General features: G+C 39.4%; 1 protein-coding gene across 6 annotated transcripts in view; it reads right to left on the bottom strand.

Moving 5' to 3' along the window:
- The window catches only part of PPP2R2A (protein phosphatase 2 regulatory subunit Balpha), an 86,005-nt gene that overhangs the window by 58,475 nt on the left and 10,140 nt on the right, over positions 1-17,390 (bottom strand). Inside the window, exons 1-2 of one of the 6 annotated variants that reach the window (XM_088838047.1) lie at positions 9,928-10,836; positions 9,013-9,116 (exon numbers count right to left, since the gene is read on the bottom strand). The exons of 3 other annotated variants lie outside the window; for them this stretch is intronic. In XM_088838047.1, coding sequence (XP_088694173.1) covers positions 9,013-9,091 — 79 coding nt within the window. In that variant the 5' untranslated portion in view covers positions 9,092-9,116; positions 9,928-10,836. Of the gene's footprint in view, positions 1-6,189; positions 7,221-9,012; positions 9,381-9,927; positions 10,837-17,390 lie in introns of those variants that run through there. 2 more of the 6 variants (XM_055427249.2, XM_088838049.1) reach the window with 2 other exon arrangements.

Raw genomic sequence — 17,390 nt, 5'->3', positions numbered from 1 at the left:
ATGGATTTCATTATGGGAAACAACTGGTGAAATCCAGAGGTATTTTATAATAGGCCTTGACTCTTCAAAATTAACCCAACGCTTTGACTGGATTCTGAATTGAAAACAAAGAAAAAAATTTTAAGGATGATTTTTAAGTCAGTTGGGAAAGTTTTAAAATGGACTGTGTAATAGAGAGCATTTCTGAATAAATTTCTGCTAAATTTTTTGGGTAACATAATGGTATTGTGGTTGTAAGAGAATATTCCTGTTCTTAAGAGATAAAAGCTGAGTTACTTAGGGATAAAGCATCATGCTGTTTATAATTTACTTTCAAAAAAATTCAGGAGCCAGAGTGCAGGTACGGATAAACCAAATGTGGCAAAATGAAATTAGTGAATGCAAATAAAGAATGGTTGTCAAATTTATTTTTCAACTTCTTTGTGGGCTTAAAATATTTCAAAACAGAAGATAAAAAGGAAGGGATTGAGTGAATACAGCAACTCCAGATACATTCTCATACATCATAGCAAAAAAAGGAAGTGCTCTCCTCCCTGGGTCTCTTTCTAATGGGCTGCAAAGCTTTTCAGGGAACCAAACACCCCTCTGGTTCCTGCCCCCAGGAGACAGCACTTCGTATTTCATTGTATAGATCTAATATTATCTATCTGACCTCATTTCACATCTGAGTCCTAAAACTATGAAGCCACCTATAATGGCTGGGGGCGGGGGGTGGGGGGGTAGGTGGAGCAGACTGGCTTTTTCCTAACTAACCAGCATGAAAACCAAGATCTAAGTTGGCATATTTCCCTCAAACCCTTACTAAACCAGGAAGATAATCTCCCCAATTCTAGCCAAGCTATACAGGGCACTCGTGACTGGGAAAGACGAAGTCACACCTCTTAAAAGTGAGATGTAGGCCTACTCAACCCCACTTCAAACAAGACACAAGCAAAAGTTCTAATTTTAAAGAGATTTAATTTTAACTTTTAGAAGTTTAATTTTTAAAAGATTTTTAACTATTACTACTCTAGAACCTATTGCATTCTGCAATCAACATTTTATCTGACAATGAAAATTACAGTAACATTTTTGAACTTTTTTATGCCTTGAAGAAAATATCTAATGTTAAAGGTACAGATGAGGTAGGTAGGAAGGAAAGAGCACTGAACTAAGGAGACAACAGGCCTGAGTAACACTGCTAAGAATGACAAGCTGTAAGGAACTCAATGACCCTGCAAGTGGCCATTTCCACTTTTTTCTTAGTAACAGAACACCCTGGTACTCCCCACAGCCCCTTCCATACCCCTAGCAAAACCGTGCACACAGTTTTAACAGGAAAGTAGAGATTACATTTCTTGGGCTCTCCTAAGGCCATGTGACCAAAGCTCTGAACAAAGGGATGTAAATGTAAAATTCCCACGTCACATCCTTAAAAAAGTTCCCTGTGTCTTCCTCTCTCTGGCTCCCTAGCAAGGAATAAGCACAGATGTGACCCAGACCTGGCCATGCAGACAAGAGCAACACACTGTGAAGGGTAAAGACAAAGACAGAAGAAACACGGGGTGCTGGATAATCCTCGGGAAAAAAGCAGCTTACCCATTTACGACTCCTCTCTACCACTGGTGGCTTATGAGAGAAATAAGCTTCCAATTTGGGGAACCACTGTGTATTTGGGTTTTTTACAGCAGCACGGTCTGTAACAGCTTGTATGACTTGGGGTATTTTTCTGGGTCTCGTTTTGTGAAAGTAAAATCACTCAGTCATATTCAACTCTTTGTGACCCCATGAACTATACAGTCCATGAATTCTCCAGGCCATAATATGGAGTGGGCAGCTGTTCCCTTCTTCAGGGGATCTTCCCAACCCAGAGATCGAACCCAGGTCTCCTGCATTGCAGGTGGATTCTTCACCGGCTGAGCCAACAATACTGGAATGGGTAGCCTATCCCTTCTCCAGAGGATCTTCCCAATCAGGAACCAATCCAGGGTCTCCTGCATTGCAGGTGGATTCTTTTTTTTTTTTTTTTAAAGAATCCGGCTGCCAGTGCAGATGTGGATTCGATTCCTGGTGCAGACAGATTCTTTACCAGCTGAACATTTTACTGGTTCACAAGGCTGATTAGAATGACATGAATGCTATTAACTTCTTTAGCTGGCTGTATCTTCTGTTATTAAATAAAAGCACAAATATATACCTTGGGTAAAATAAAAACTGAAGTTTCACATATATTTGAATAAATGGGATGACATATGAAAAGACTGCACAATTTATCTACCCATTCAACAATTACCAAATGCCCACTGAGTGCCAATAATGTTACGTGCCTGAGACTCCTCAAGACGTTAAGAATAAAATGGTAGAAATAAAGAAACAAGAGTTCACTGCCTCATGCATGAAAACTTTATAAACTTGAGAGGAAGCCTACAATAAACAAACAAATAGTAAGATTATTTCAAATAATAACATGGGGAAAAGGAGGGGGGAAAGCAGATAACACTGAGTATACTTTGGAGTTGGGAGGGGACTCAATTTACATAGGTACTAAGTAAGTGTTAGTCGCTCAGACGTGCCCAACTCTTTGTGACCCCATGGACTGCAGCCCATCAGGCTCCTGTGTCCATGAGATTTTCCACGCAAGGATACTGAAGTGGGTTGCCATTTCCTTCTCCAAGGGATCTTCCCAACCCAGGGATCGAACCCAGGTCTCCAGAGGTATTAAAGCCATGCAAAAATTTAAGTTATTCCAGATTAAAACAGCAAGCTCAAAGCCTTCAACAAGGACAAGACTGTGTACGTTCGTGGATCACAAGGGTGAGATGACACAAGATCTCAGAGGCAGGCAGAGGCACCCTGGCATAAGTGAACAAATGTACAGTACTAGTTTCAGGGGATGAATGCTCCGGATGAAAAACAGAAAAACTATCACTCCCTTAATTCTGTCTTGGTTTCAGGAGTAAGTGATGTTCCCAGGAGAAAATTATGAACTGAGCTGCCCTGCAGTCAGTAACTGACTACAATTTTATTCTATTTACTTTGGGACAAATATTTCAATTAACTGTGGTGTTGGAGAAGACTCTTGAGAGTCCCTTATACTGCAAGGAGATCCAACCAGTGCATTCTAAAGGAGATCAATCCTGGATGTTCACTGGAGGGACTGATGTTAAAGCTGAAACTGCAATACTTTGGCCACCTCATGCGACGAGTTGACTCACTGGAAAAGACTCTGATGCTGGGAAAGGTTGGGGGCGGGAGAAGGGGACGACCGAGAATGAGATGGCTGGATGGCATCACCGACTCTGTGGACATGAGTTTGAGTGTACTCTGGGAGTTGGTGATGGACAGGGAGGCCTGGCGTGCTGTTAATTCATGGGGTCGCGGAGAGTCGGACACGACTGAGCGACTGAACTGAACTGAACGGAACTGAAGTGATTTTAATTAATTGGGGGAAAAAAGTAAAAGTCATCTCTGATAGAGCAAAAGCTTTCTCTTGATATTTTAAAAATGTGAGTAAATTTCACATATGATTTCAGTCAACAAATTATCTCATGAGCAGCTATTACATATGCAGACACTGCTGCAGGTGCTGAAGGTATCACAGTAAATAAAGAACTGGTCCTTGTAGAGTTTAATGCCAGAATACATTTCAAAGTTTAAAAATGATAATAGTGAATTTTTTAAAACTTTACTCATTTTGGCTGGCTCCTTAATGTCTAAAATTTGGTTTGAAAATAGTGTATCTTAATTTCTCTCCTTTTTTTGCTGTAGGCTTAGTATATTGAGAATATAAGGACACAACGTTAGAATTTAAATCTGAGAAAACAATTAAATCTACCTTTACACTAAAAGAATGAGAAATACTACTGTGAATTCTATTACAAGACAGAGAAAGTGATTATCAAGTGTCCTGGCACACGGAGGAAACAGACCTATGTTTACTGATCTACCTGTTACATACAGAGATTCAAAACACTTCATTTATCTCTCCCCTTTAAGAGCCCACTAAAATGACAATAAATGAATAAAAACAGCTTGAGACACTAAGAACAAAAGAACATGTGGGCAAACAGCAGAAGACAACAACAAATGTGCTAGAAAATGCAAAGAGGTAACTCAGCAAATAAAGAAAATTGAAAACTAAGAGCATGTGGAGGGGGTTGCCAAGCAGACGGTGCCAGAGGTCAGGAAAAGACAACAGTGAGACATGAGATTCAAAATAAGGCTGCTGGTTGAAGCACCTACTTAAGATGCTGCTGCTGCTAAGTCACTTCAGTCGTGTCCGACTCTATGCGACCCCATAGATGGAAGCCCACCAGGCTCCCCCGTCCCTGGGATTCTCCAGGCAAGAACACTGGAGTGGGTTGCCATTTCCTTCTCCAACGTGTGAAAGTGAAAAGTGAAAGTGAAGTCGCTCAGTCGTGTCCGACCCTTAGCGACCCCATGGACTACAGCCAACCAGGCTCCTCCATCCATGGGATTTTCTAGGCAATAGTACTGGAGTGGCTTGCCATTGCCTTCTCCGACTTAAGATGCAGAGAAGTCTAATTCTCAAGGAGAGAACTAGTTTCTGAAGAAACTGAGCCAGAGAAGATATGGGTTGCAGCTGAAGACCAAGTAACAAACTCAAAATGAGACCTAGTTGAAAGGATGCATAGTCAACCATGAGCTGACCTTCCTGGATCTCAGAATGTCAGCAGCCAGGCTTAAGACATGACATGCCCCCCTCAACACACAACTCCCTCTGAACGCGGCAGTTCCTTCTGCTGAGACGCTGAGGCGCCCCAGTTCATCACCTTACGGTGAGCCCACCAGCTGATTCGCTCTGCCAGTGAACACAGCCCTTCCAATCCCCTTTGAGCATCTCACAACTAAGGATCCTCAGATACTGCAGTCTACTAACACAAGAAAAAAAGGAACTCAAGGAAACAGAATGCCGAGATTAGAATTGATCCTCTCAAAGATACTCTAATCTACAAAACAAAGGTTGCTGAAAAAGGAATACACCACAAAAAGTTTTTTAAAATAATCAGATTTGTAAATATCAGTGAAAGAGTTGGAAACAAAAGTGGGGAACTTTCCCAAAAAGAAACAAAATGTAAAGTTGATGGAAAATAGAAGGGGGCGGGCGGACTCACAAAAACTAGAGGATCAATGCAGAAAGTCCAAGATTCACATGTCAGGAGTTTCAGAAAGAATAAGAGAAAAAGACAGAGAAGGAAAAAAAAAAAAAAACTGAAGAAAATCAATCTACAAGTTGAAAGGGACCAATGAGTACTAGGCTAACTAATGAAAAAGATACACCATGGCACACTGTCCAGAGAGGGGAAAAAAATAGTGAACAGAACAGCATAAGGTTTCTTAAATGCCACACTGGACTCTTTAACAGACAGAAGAAATGCATTCCAAATTCTGAGGGAAAGTGATTCCCGATAACTAGCCAATCCCAAAAGTGTGAAAACAGAAAGACTTCCTTTCCAAGCAGGTAAAAACTTCTACCAATGAAGAAAAAAAAAGAAAGAAACAAAACATGCCACCACAAAACTGGAAGATTCAACACAGGAAAGACAAAAGGAACTCTCACAATGGTGATGTGAATATGGTAAGAACAAAGAAAAATCCCAAAGGTATGCAATAAACTTAGAAAACACCCTCTGTCTCAGAGGGACAGAGTTCAAGGAAAAACTGAAACTGGTAGAATATCCTGATGTGCTTCAAAATACTATCAGGAGAGCTAGTTTCAGAGGACAGAGTCACAGAAAATGAATCACTCCAGACTTAAACAACACTATGGAGAACTCCAGGGGTCAAGGGGAGATAAACAACTGATTATCTGATTCTTTAAGCCAGGTAGAAAATTATACTGAAAAGCGACTGAAAGGTGCAGGAAGAAAACAGGGATGGCAGATTGAAACAAACAACAACAACAAAAACAAATGGAAAACCATGATAATTATAAACTCTAGAGAAAACAATGTCATACAGCAAAGATATAATTCATCATCTGACAGTGGTGAACAGTATCTATATGGACATAATAACGTCTACTTCGCGTGACTACTATAACAAATTAACCTTAAATCTGGTGGCTGAACACAACACAAATTTGTTTTCTTACAGTTCTGGAAGCCTGAAGTCCAAAATCAGTTTCACTGGAATAAAGGTATTGGCTAGCTAGCTCCTTCTAGACACTCTAAGAATGTGATTTCTTGCCTTTTGGAAGCTGCTGGAGGTCACCTGCATTCTTTGGCTTGCAATCCTTTCCTGGCATCACTCCAACCTCTTGCTTCTGGGGTTGCATCTACTACTTCCTCCTTAGATTCTAATCTCCTCCTCTTTTCCTTACAAGTACCCTTGTGATTATATTCAGGGCCTAGGAGGATAAACCCAAATAATCACCTCATATCAAAAAATTTTTAATTTAACCACATCTCAAATCCCTTTTCCAAGTAATATCCACTCATTCCAGGGGCTACAAAGTAGGTATCTTCTTTGGGGGAGGGAGGCCATTATTCAGCCTGCTACAATGCTGAATACTGGTGTAAACAATAATAATGGTACAACAATCCTGAGAAAACAGCAGGAGTGGTAAGAGGGGCAGAACAGAGCTCAATTCTTACTACTATTTACATCTCAGGATGTCTAAAACTGATAAAAGAACAACTATACGAACATACTGTTTAGAAACAGGAAAACAAATACCAGAAGAAACCGCTAAAAGAGTCAAGGTGAGGAGGGACAGAAAACTTCCTCAAAAGGATTACGAAACTACTGATTTGTTAAATTATATACATGAACTATACAGATAAAATGAAAATCAACCTAAAATAAAACTAAGATTAGGTGGCTGGGGAGGAAGAAATCCTGGTAGAGACTGAAAAGTCAACTCAAGGCTAATGAAGCAAACAGAGGAATCACAAACATAAAAATTAAATGGCTGCTCACTTATACTTATTAAAAATCTATGTTAAAGGTAACGAAACAACCAATTAAGGAGTTAAGACTTCACTTCTTAAACTCATCCTTTTCACAGAACTGGAAGTCCATCTACTTACAAAAGTAAATCATTAGCAAACGCAAGGCTATAAGTATAGTAAGATCTTGGCCTGCACTTGCAAACACAAACTTAACCCAACAATTACGGACAGCTGAAGCACAGTACTATGATGCAAGCTGTTCTTTTAACACAGTACAAAGCTCTCCAGGAGGTGTTTATTCATTTATTGAACAAATGCTAACTGATGTGACAACAGTACAATGGATCTATTCACAATGGATCTAGTCAGTCTGTCAGAAATGCTAAGTCAACAAATTAACTTACTACCCTACCTGTTCTCCTTCCCCTAAAAAAGGCTATAAACCGCCTGGTCACTCAATCTGTGGACCGCAGTCCACCAGAGCAGCAGCAGCAAGATGGCCATCACTGGAGCTGGTTACAAACGCAAAATCAAAGGCTCCACCCAGGAAATTCATAAAGCACATAAAGCTTGACAAGTACTTGTCCTGGGCTAACACCATCCCTTCTGAAACAAAACAGCACACTTCTAAATAGGAATGGAGGAGACAAATGAGGGTGCTCACTGGTATAATAAAACTTTCTCTTCAGACTCGTGTAGAATTTTTTCTGAGTTATACATATATTCATCAGTCTACTCAAGGTTTGGTAAAGGATTCAGATCATCATAGAAACAGCTAGAGTGGAGGAAAGAATATTGAGAACACTTAAACAATATAAAAAAATAATGCACTTATAAAGTTGCCTTCAACATGGGAAGAGGTTTGGGGGGGATATGAGAAAGCTTTTTTAGAGCCTCAGTAATTAAAGGGTCAATACTTCTAAGAGGATTTCCTGGTATCACAACCTCAGGTGTCCCAAACTCCACTCTTACATGCTAAGGGAAAATGAAACTAACGGTGAAGGGTGCTTTTGGGCTCTGCTGCCTGTCTCAAGTTCCCCCTCACTCCCAAACTGTATTATTCTTCAGAGAAGATGCAGAATATACAATCAGAGGGAAGAACAAAACATGGAGGAACTTGAGATAAATAGGAAAATGAAGCCAAAAAAAAAAAAAAAGGTTTGAAATTTTGTTGCCACACAGTAATTTAGTTAAATTAATAGGCAAAATGCCAAACCCCACCTAACCCCAATTCTGATGAAACTAATCTTCCCACTTCTGTGTTTGGATTTTCCAAATTCCTAACCCAACCAAGTTACAGCTGTATTCATGGCAACATACACTGGATGAAAGTGTCTGTCAGTTCAGTTCAGTCGCTCAGTCGTGTCCGACTCTATGCAACCCCATAGACGGCAGCCCACCAGGCTCCCCCGTCCCTGTGATTCTCCAGGCAAGAACACTGGAGTGGGCTGCCATTGCCTTCTCTGGAAAGTGTCTATATCCTGCCCCAATTCTCAAAACCAATTAGGCTTTTTTAAAAAATTTATGGGCTCAAACAGGTTTTCATTCTTATGTTAATCGCTAACCTGTTAGCATTAAATAGCTAAATAACTGCACCTAAATTTTCTGAGCACTTAGTATGTGTCAAAACTAAGGACACACATGTGTTTAATCTAAATAACAAAGCAAGTCTAGTAATTATCCCCATTTATAGACAGAAAACACAACACTCTCAGATGTTTGGTTTCTTACCCTCTGGCCTTCCTCTGACTGTCAAAAACAAACAAAATCACTTCTCTTAGAAAGTTTCCCCCATCTACCCTAGACCCAAATTATTTCTTCTGTGCTTCCATACAACCTCCCTCAGGTATCACATGACTGAGAGGGTGGGTGGGAAGGGCAGGGGGAAAGGTGGGGATGCTCAAACATATGAAAAAGACAAGCATCCCCAAAGAACAACAGACAAAGGACAGGAACAGAATCTACACACTTAAAACATGCGCAAATAAGTGGAAAAGATTTTTCTGAATGGTAGTATTGTGCCAGACATTGTCAACAGGTCAGGAAATGGGCACTCCCATTCACTGGTGGAGAAAGGGAAAATTAACACCACGTTCTACTGAAATTTGATAATACATACCATTGCACGCGTGCCAAGTTGCTGTAGTTGTGTCCGACTCTTTGTGACCCCATGTACTGTAGCCTGCCAGGCTCCTCATCCATGGGAATCTCCAGGCAAGAATGCTGGAGTGGGTGGCCATGTACATACCATCAGCCATTAAAAAAAACATCACACCTTTTGACTACTAGCTTCTACTGCTAGAAATATGCCCTAAAGTAATAATAAGATTCCCACAAGGATGTTCATCATAATTTATAATAGCAAAAATTATAAATATGTCCAAATCAAATATATTAGGCATCCCTGGTGGCTCAGACAGTAAAGAATCTGCCTGCAATGCAGAAGACCTGGGTTCGATCCCTGGTCTGGAAAGATCCCCTGGAGGAGGGCAAGGCAACCCCACTCCAGTCTTGCCTGGAGAATTCCCATGCTACAGTCCATGGGGTCACAAAGAGTCAGACATGACTGAGCAACTAAGCACAGCACAGGACACAGCCAATTAAATATCATATAGCCATTTATCTTCTTAAATGTTGAGGTGAAGTCGCTCAGTTGTGTCTGACTCTCTGCGACCCCATGGACTGTAGCCTATCAGGTTCCTCCATCCATGGGATTTTCCAGGCAAGAGTACTGGAGTGGGTTGCCATTTTCTTCTCCAGGGATCCCAGGTCTCCCACATTGTAGGCAGACGCTTTTACCGTCTGAGCCACCAGGGAAGCTGGGAAAAAAAGCTTATTACATAACTATACATGTAATGCCAGGTTTGAAAATACATATTCACAGCAGAAAAAGGACTGTACATTAGAAAAATCTATGTGAAAATGTTAACAGACATTACCTAAAAATAGTGAGATTACATGTGATTTTCTTCATTTACTTATGATGGTTTTGAGGTCAAAAGAACCAGGTTCATCCCCTGGCTCTCCCACTTACCAACTGTGTGACCTTGGTCAAGATAACTTTATCTAATCCTTGATTTCCTCATCTACAAAATGAAAATGATAATATCACCCACCCTCAGAGATTAAACAGACAATGCATGCAAAGTGCTTACACTATAGGCAATCAGCTATGTTTCTTGGGGCTTCCGTGGTGGCTCAGCTGGCAGAGAATCTGCCTGTAATGCGGGAAACCTGGGTTCAATCCCTGGATTGGGAAGATCCCCTGGAGAAGGGAAAGGCTACCCACTCCAGTATTCTGGCCTGGAGAACTCCATGGACTGTATAGTCCATGGGGTCACAAAGAGTCGGACACGACTGAATGACTTTCACTTTATGTTCCTTGAGCACTTATTTTTTAAAACATATTCAGAAAGAATGAAAGTTTTTAATATTAGCAAATAACCACATAGCAAGAATTTGATGAAGCCATATTCTCATCAACCTGAGCAGTACACTAATGTTAACCAAATTTTGGCATTTTACACAATGTTAACCAAATTCCCAAGAAATTCAGGTGAGAATTAGAGATGGTGGATATACGAACTAAAGGACCTACGTATTTACTCAACAGTCAGAAAAACACGTTAGGAAAAAAAAATTAGGTCCGTGGGAACCAGCCGACTCTATAACATCTAGTATAAGCCTAATGAAATAATCACCAAAAAGACCAGATCGCTTCAGACTCTACCAGGAACAGGTAAAATTCAACTAAACAGTAAAATTAAACTAAAAACAGCTCAAGGTCTAATTTAAAAAGAATAAGACATGGACACCAGGAATCAATAAACCCAAATGTTATTTTTAAAGACACTGATACCGTAGAAGCTAATTATTATAAATTTTACTTAGCTGCATGTATAGCACACTGATCGCATATCTGGATTCACATCTCAAACATGTACAATCTTCTCAGCAACTCTTCAGACTGAAGCTACAGAAATCACAGACCAGTTAAAAGAAATGGTAGCTAGTTGGACAATTCATTAGATCCTCTCTAAGCATCCTGCCTACAGACCCTGCCCATCATGGACTTCTGGAATATATTTACCCACTTTAAATCTAAAATGATGAACATGCAGCATTAACTCAAAAACATGCAAATATGAAATGTTTCTGCAATAATAAATATGAAAGTTCTGACAGTATATCTGGGACATAGGAACTAGGAGAATGGGTAAGAGGGAGAAATGCTTTTACTGTATACCACCTGTACTGTGTGGATTTACCATCGTATACATGTCTATGTGTATGCAGTGGTGGTGGGAGGTGTTTATATTAAATCCTGGGTAGTAAAACACAAACATAATTGTCTTACATTTGGTTTGTAAAAAAGATATGCAAACTAGATTTGGTTATTACAGTGGGGAAAGTCAGACGTAGATGTGCTGTGTGTGTGAGAAGTACTACAGAATCAAAGTTTCTTCTTTTGTGAATGGGAGTTTTTTTATTGGCTCCAGAAATTTTTTAAGGAAGAGAATCCTACTTTGTCTCTGCTTATTTTTTAGTTTATTTACAATTATTATGTTTTCAAAAGCAGTTTTTACTGAATTTACAGAATTTTGTGACCATCATCACTTTTCTAATTCCAGAATGCTTCTATCATCCCTTAGAGAAATGCTGTACCTACTGGTAGCCACTTCCCTTTCTCCCACCCTTCAAAGCCCTAGCAACCACTAATTTATTTTCTGTCTCAACAGATTTGTCTATTCTGGCCATTTCATACAGAACTATGTAACATGTGGGCTCTATGACTGCTTCTTCACTTAGCATGTTTTCAAAGTTCATCCACATTGCAGCATGAACCAGTCCTTTGTTCCTTTCTATGGCTATACAATGTTCCATTGTGGCTACAAACTAAAAGATGCTTGCTCCTTGGAAGGAAAGCTATGACAAACCTGGAAACATATTAAAAAGCAGAGACTTCACATCACTTTGTCAACAAAGGTCAGTACAGTCAAAGCTATGGTTTTTCCAGTAGTCATGTACAGATGTGAGAGTTGGACCATAAAGGTTGAGCACCAAAGAACTGATGCTTTCAAACCATGGTGCTGGAGAAAACTCTTGAGAGTCCCTTGGACTGCAAGGAGATCAAACCAGTCAATGCTAAAGGAAATCAACCCTAAATATTCATTGGAAGGACTGATATTGAAGCTCCAATACTTGAGCTACCTGATGCGAAGAGCCGACTCACTGGGAAAGAAAGACTGAAGGCAAAAGGAAAAGGGGGTGGCAGAGGATGAGATGGTTAGATAACATCACCGACTCAAAGGACATGAATCCGAAGAAACTCTGGGAGACAGTAGAGGACAGAGGAGCCTAGTGTGCTGCAGTTCATGGGGTCCCAAAGAGTCGAACACAACTTAGCGACTGAACAACAAAAGTCCTGTGTTAGTTTGCCGGGGCCACCATGACAAAATACCACAGGTGGCTCCAACAACAGAAATGTACTGTCTCATAGCTACTGAACTACAACAATAATAATGGCTACATCACCTTTTCTTTATGCATCACCAGTTGACAGATATGAGGTCTGTTTCTACTTTTTGGCTATTATGAACAATGTTGCTATAAATATTCACGTACAAGTTTTGTGGATACAAGTTTTCAATTCCCTGGGTATATACATAGGGGTAGAATTGCTGGGTTATATAGCAAATCGGTGTTTAACTTTTTAAGGAAATGCCAAAATTTCAAATGACGGTTTTGAAACATAGGATACAAAGGAAAGAGACAAAAGGGCATGTAAACTACCACAAACATCTGCCTGGAGAAATCTCCAGTTTTATTCATTAGTAAATCCAACTCACAACCATTTGTAACCACAAAGACATAGTTATGTCTTAAAAAAAAGACTTGAGATATTTGTGATTTTTTGAATAACTAAGTATTGTACTAAACACATCTCAGTATCAGGCAGAGTAACCTCAACCTGGAATGCGGGAAATAATTTACTACTCACACCCCAGCATTATCAATAAAACTTTTACATGGGGTTAGTCAAGGATCTCCTGGTAATATGAACAAGTTAATACCAAAGGCCACAGTGTGTTATGGAGAATGCTTACTGTAATAAAACTGACCTTTCTTAATATACCTAAAGTGATGGAACCATGTCTTCTATTTCCCTCAAATTCTCCAAAATACTGGGGACTCAACAAATACTTATTGACTGGTAGATGAATAATTAGCGTCTCACCTGAGCACTACTCCCTATGAGAACCAGTGATTTAATCAAATAGTCTTCTTTAAAAGTGAACTGCAGAGAAGCAACATGGGAGCCTAAAAGGCAGACAGAATACTTTTTCTGACTAACTCATAATCTTAGATTAACACTCAACTTCTTTTGGCTTCAGTGTCCTTCTATACAAAATGACAATAATGTCTACCTCAAAGGCTTGTTAAGAAATGTAACCTTGGTCATTCTTTATCTACAATTTCACTACAAAGAAATGCAATGTAGCTATCAAATTTTCCTATTATGCTGAAGACTTTGCCTAAACAAAACAATGTACTGTCTTTATTGTTAGTTTTATAGTACTGAAATGTGACATAAAATCCATGGGATTTTCTACTTTTAACCAGAAACTGCAAAACAAATAAGGTGAAACTCTGGTCAAAAATGTAGATTTTGCTTAATCTTATCCTGAAATGGCCTACAACAAAACCCAGTTCTTGTCCCCAAACTGTTAATCTGGGATAACAGACTTGTATCACAGCAGCAGCAACCTGTATTTTTCAATATCCTCTAATATGACACTTCCATTTTCTGCTTAGGGCTCTTCCTGTCTACTTCCAACCACTTACAGAAAGTTCTTATAATGTTCCTCCCCCACAGAACCCCAGGTATATAAAGAGGTTGGGAGCACACAATAGCTAAGAGGTGGAAACAACCTAAGTGTCTGTCAAAAGATGAATGGAAAAACAAAATGTAGGATATACATACAATGGAATATTATTCAACCTTAAAAAGGAAGGAAATCCTGTCTTATGCGACAACATGGGTGAACCTTGAGGATATGAAATAAGTCAGTCTCAAAAAAACAAATACTGTGATTCCACCGGTATGAAGTATTTGAAGCAGTCAAATTCATAGAAACAGAAAGCAGCCTGATGTATACAGGAGTGAGGGGAGGAGAGAATGGGGAGTTATTGTTTCAAGGGTCCAGTATCTGTTTTGCAGATGAAAACCTGTTCTGGAAACCTGCTTCACAATAATGTGAATACAGCTGGCACTACTGAACTGCACCTTTAAAAGTGGCCACGACAGTAAACTTGTGGGGTTTTTTACAGTGCAAAACATATAAAAATATCAAGGTGCTAAAAAAATACTTAAAGAAGTTTTGCTGCTAGGAAAAAAGTAATTCTCCTTTCAAGGAAAGAAAGACTAGGAGCAATCGCTTCTCTACTACCAAGTCTGATAATAATCATTTTTAATGTTGCATCCCTAGGTAAAGACTTTGACAAGAATTACTGATTGCCTACCACAGCCTGTTTTCTTGAAATACAGCCTTCTCAATCTATCAGCCAACAGAAAATATTAAAGATTCCTCTTATGCTATTTTAAAAACACACCTACTTCAGGCCCACAAGAGTCTCACCTTGAGATAAAGTGGGCAGGGTGGGGAGGTGGGGGTTGTGTGTGCATGCATGTTTAACACCAAAAAGGTTGTTTCCACTTTCACACAGAGCAGACCTGAAACTCTACAATGGCAAGTTCTAAAAGGTAACACTGTTTCAGAAGTTCAAATAATTAAAAAAATGTTCCCACCAATCCCTTTTTAATAGACTACTTAAGAAAATTTAGATTCCTTCTGAATGAAGTATAAACAAGTAATCAAGTATAAACAAAAAATCCAATATATTCCTCTAATATTTTTATCCATGTTAAAGAGACAACAGTTTTTCAATTAAAAAAAAAATTAAGATGGGACTACACTAAAGCTGTCAAGTCCAATATCTTAGAAGATTCATCCCTCTAAAATTCTATCAGGAGAGTAAGTACTAAAAAGATTCCTAAGAAAGAATAATCCTCTTAATAGGCTTATTAAAAACTATCATTCTCATATAAAATATCCTTGACTCCTCCAAATTAACCATATAGGCATATTAGCCACAGAAAAATTTTTAGATTAAAGCAGAGGTTCTTAAACAGGGTCACTGGTCCATGAATACCCTCAAACTGGATAAAAACGATCATTCAAGGACTTCAGAAAAGAAAATTCCAGTTAATACATGAGCATTCAAAGAGAAAGTCAACATACAGAAACTAAAATTACAAAAGGCTGACCTTGGTACAGTGGCACACAGAAGCATTCAATAATAAATCGCCAAGAATTCCATGTATGTCACAGGCAAAGATCTAGACGACATTTTAATCAACTACAGCTGACATTAAAAATGTCCATATTAGTAAAAAATTAGTTTTTTTTTTTTTAAATAAACTCAGTGTTTAAACATGGATGGAAAATTAGTAAAGCTAGTTTTAAAAGTCGTATACAGGTTGACGAATTTTTTAAAAGGATAGAAAAATAGCAACAAAGATACTGAAAATACTAAGCAATAAATAGTTGAGACTGCATTCTCAGAATGGAAAACTCAGCAACTATTTAAAAATGGGATTATGCTGCACTTTAAAGCAGAATTTAAAGGAAAGTACTGTTCCTTCTCCTTTCCTCTCCCTTAAGAGTTGAGAAATAGTTACCATGCCAATTCTGTGCAGATCTCACAAGGGGAGGAAAAAAAACCCACATAAAACTGCTACATGTTGGGTTCAAAATAAAACACAATGGCAAGGGCACCAACTCATTTCTAATGACCACGCAGCCAACCCAGAAATGGCAGTAAACTAAGCATTAAAGAATTTTTAATCCTACATTACATTAAGTATTAATCATAGTGGACTTCATCAGAGATAGTGACAAAACCCCTAAATAATTTAAGGCATATTTAATTTGGTACATAAAGAACAGACTTTATTCATTCTTTTGTGCTCCAAAATCACTGCAGATGGTGATTGCAGAAATTAAAAGATGCTTACTCCTTGGAAGGAATGTTATGACCAACCTAGAAAGCATATTAAAAAACAGAAACATTACTTTGCCAACAAAGGTCCATCTAGTCAAGGCTGTGGTTTTTCCAGTGGTCATGTATGGATGTGAGAGTTGGACTGTGAAGAAAGCTGAGCGCTGAAGAATTGATGCTTTTGAACTGTGGTGTTGGAGAAGACTCTTGAGAGTCCCTTGGACTGCAAGGAGGTCCAACCAGTCCATCCTAAAGGAGATCAGTCCTGGGTGTTCATTGGAAGGACTGATGCTAAAGCTGAAACTCCAATACTTTGGCCACCTCATGCAGACAGTTGACTCATTGGAAACGACCCTGATGCTGGGAGGGACTGGGGGCAGGAGGAGAAGGGGACGAGAGGCTGGATGGCATCACCGACTCGATGGACATGAGTTTGAGTAGACTCCGGGAGTTGGTGATGGGCAGGGAGGCCTGGCGTGCTACGATTCATGGAGTCACAAAGAGTCGGACATGACTGAGCGACTGAACTGAACTGAAAGAACAGCAAGGGAGTAAGCTGAAACAACGTGAAGTTACAGGAAAGCTTTAAACATTCAGGCACAAAAGCAGCACTTTATGATTCTTGCAGTTCAGGAGACTCATCTAAAGCAAAGATACAATGAAATCAACAGACTAAACCCACAATTTTAAGCTATTTCTGGATAGCAGGATTCCTTACACTATTAAAATCTGAGGACCCCCAAAGGCCTTTTAAAATATTTATTCATTTAAAAATGTAAAAAGCAGCCCTACATGTTAACTAAGAAGTTATCAAAAGAAAGACTATCTCCCCTCCCTCCAAAATTAGTGTGAAGAATGGCCTTTACATTGCTGCAAATCTTTCCAATGTCTCACTTTACAAAAGATGTTGGGATTCTCTCAACTGCTTCTGCATGCAACACCCCACACCATGGTGTGCAGGTCAAACACACGGAGAAGTCCAGTCTAAGTCAGGTATGTGGGTGGGAAGGCAAGAGTAGTTTCCAGGTTTTTCAGGTAGTTACAGATAAACCTTTGATACTACTGCAAAACTCAACATGTGACAGTTTCTTAAAGGTCTGTGGAATCTGAAACCATTATCAGTTGTCTGTTATAATAAAATCCAGCCTGGGAGTCGCAACTTCTGAGGCCATGTGCTGCAACTACAGAAGCCAGTATGCCTCAGGCTGGTGCTTCAATACAAGAGACGCTACCACAATGAGAAGCCCAAGGATCGCGACCAGAGTAGCCCCTGCTCACCACAAAAGCCCAAGCAGCAACAAAGACCCAGCAGAGCCAAAATTCAACAAATAAATAAATTAAGTTACATACATTAAAAAAAACCTAATGCTCTTACCCTTCAACTTATGTATAATTCTTTAACATCACAGGCTTTGGCCATTTGTAAAAAACTGA

The sequence above is a fragment of the Moschus berezovskii genome, chromosome 7, assembly GCF_049115385.1.
Source record: "Moschus berezovskii isolate FMDL1 chromosome 7, NW_MosBer_1.0, whole genome shotgun sequence".
Taxonomy (NCBI): Eukaryota; Metazoa; Chordata; class Mammalia; order Artiodactyla; family Moschidae; genus Moschus; species Moschus berezovskii.
The sequence above is the reverse complement of the archived record's forward strand: the minus strand, read 5'-3'. Positions and strand labels throughout refer to the sequence as shown.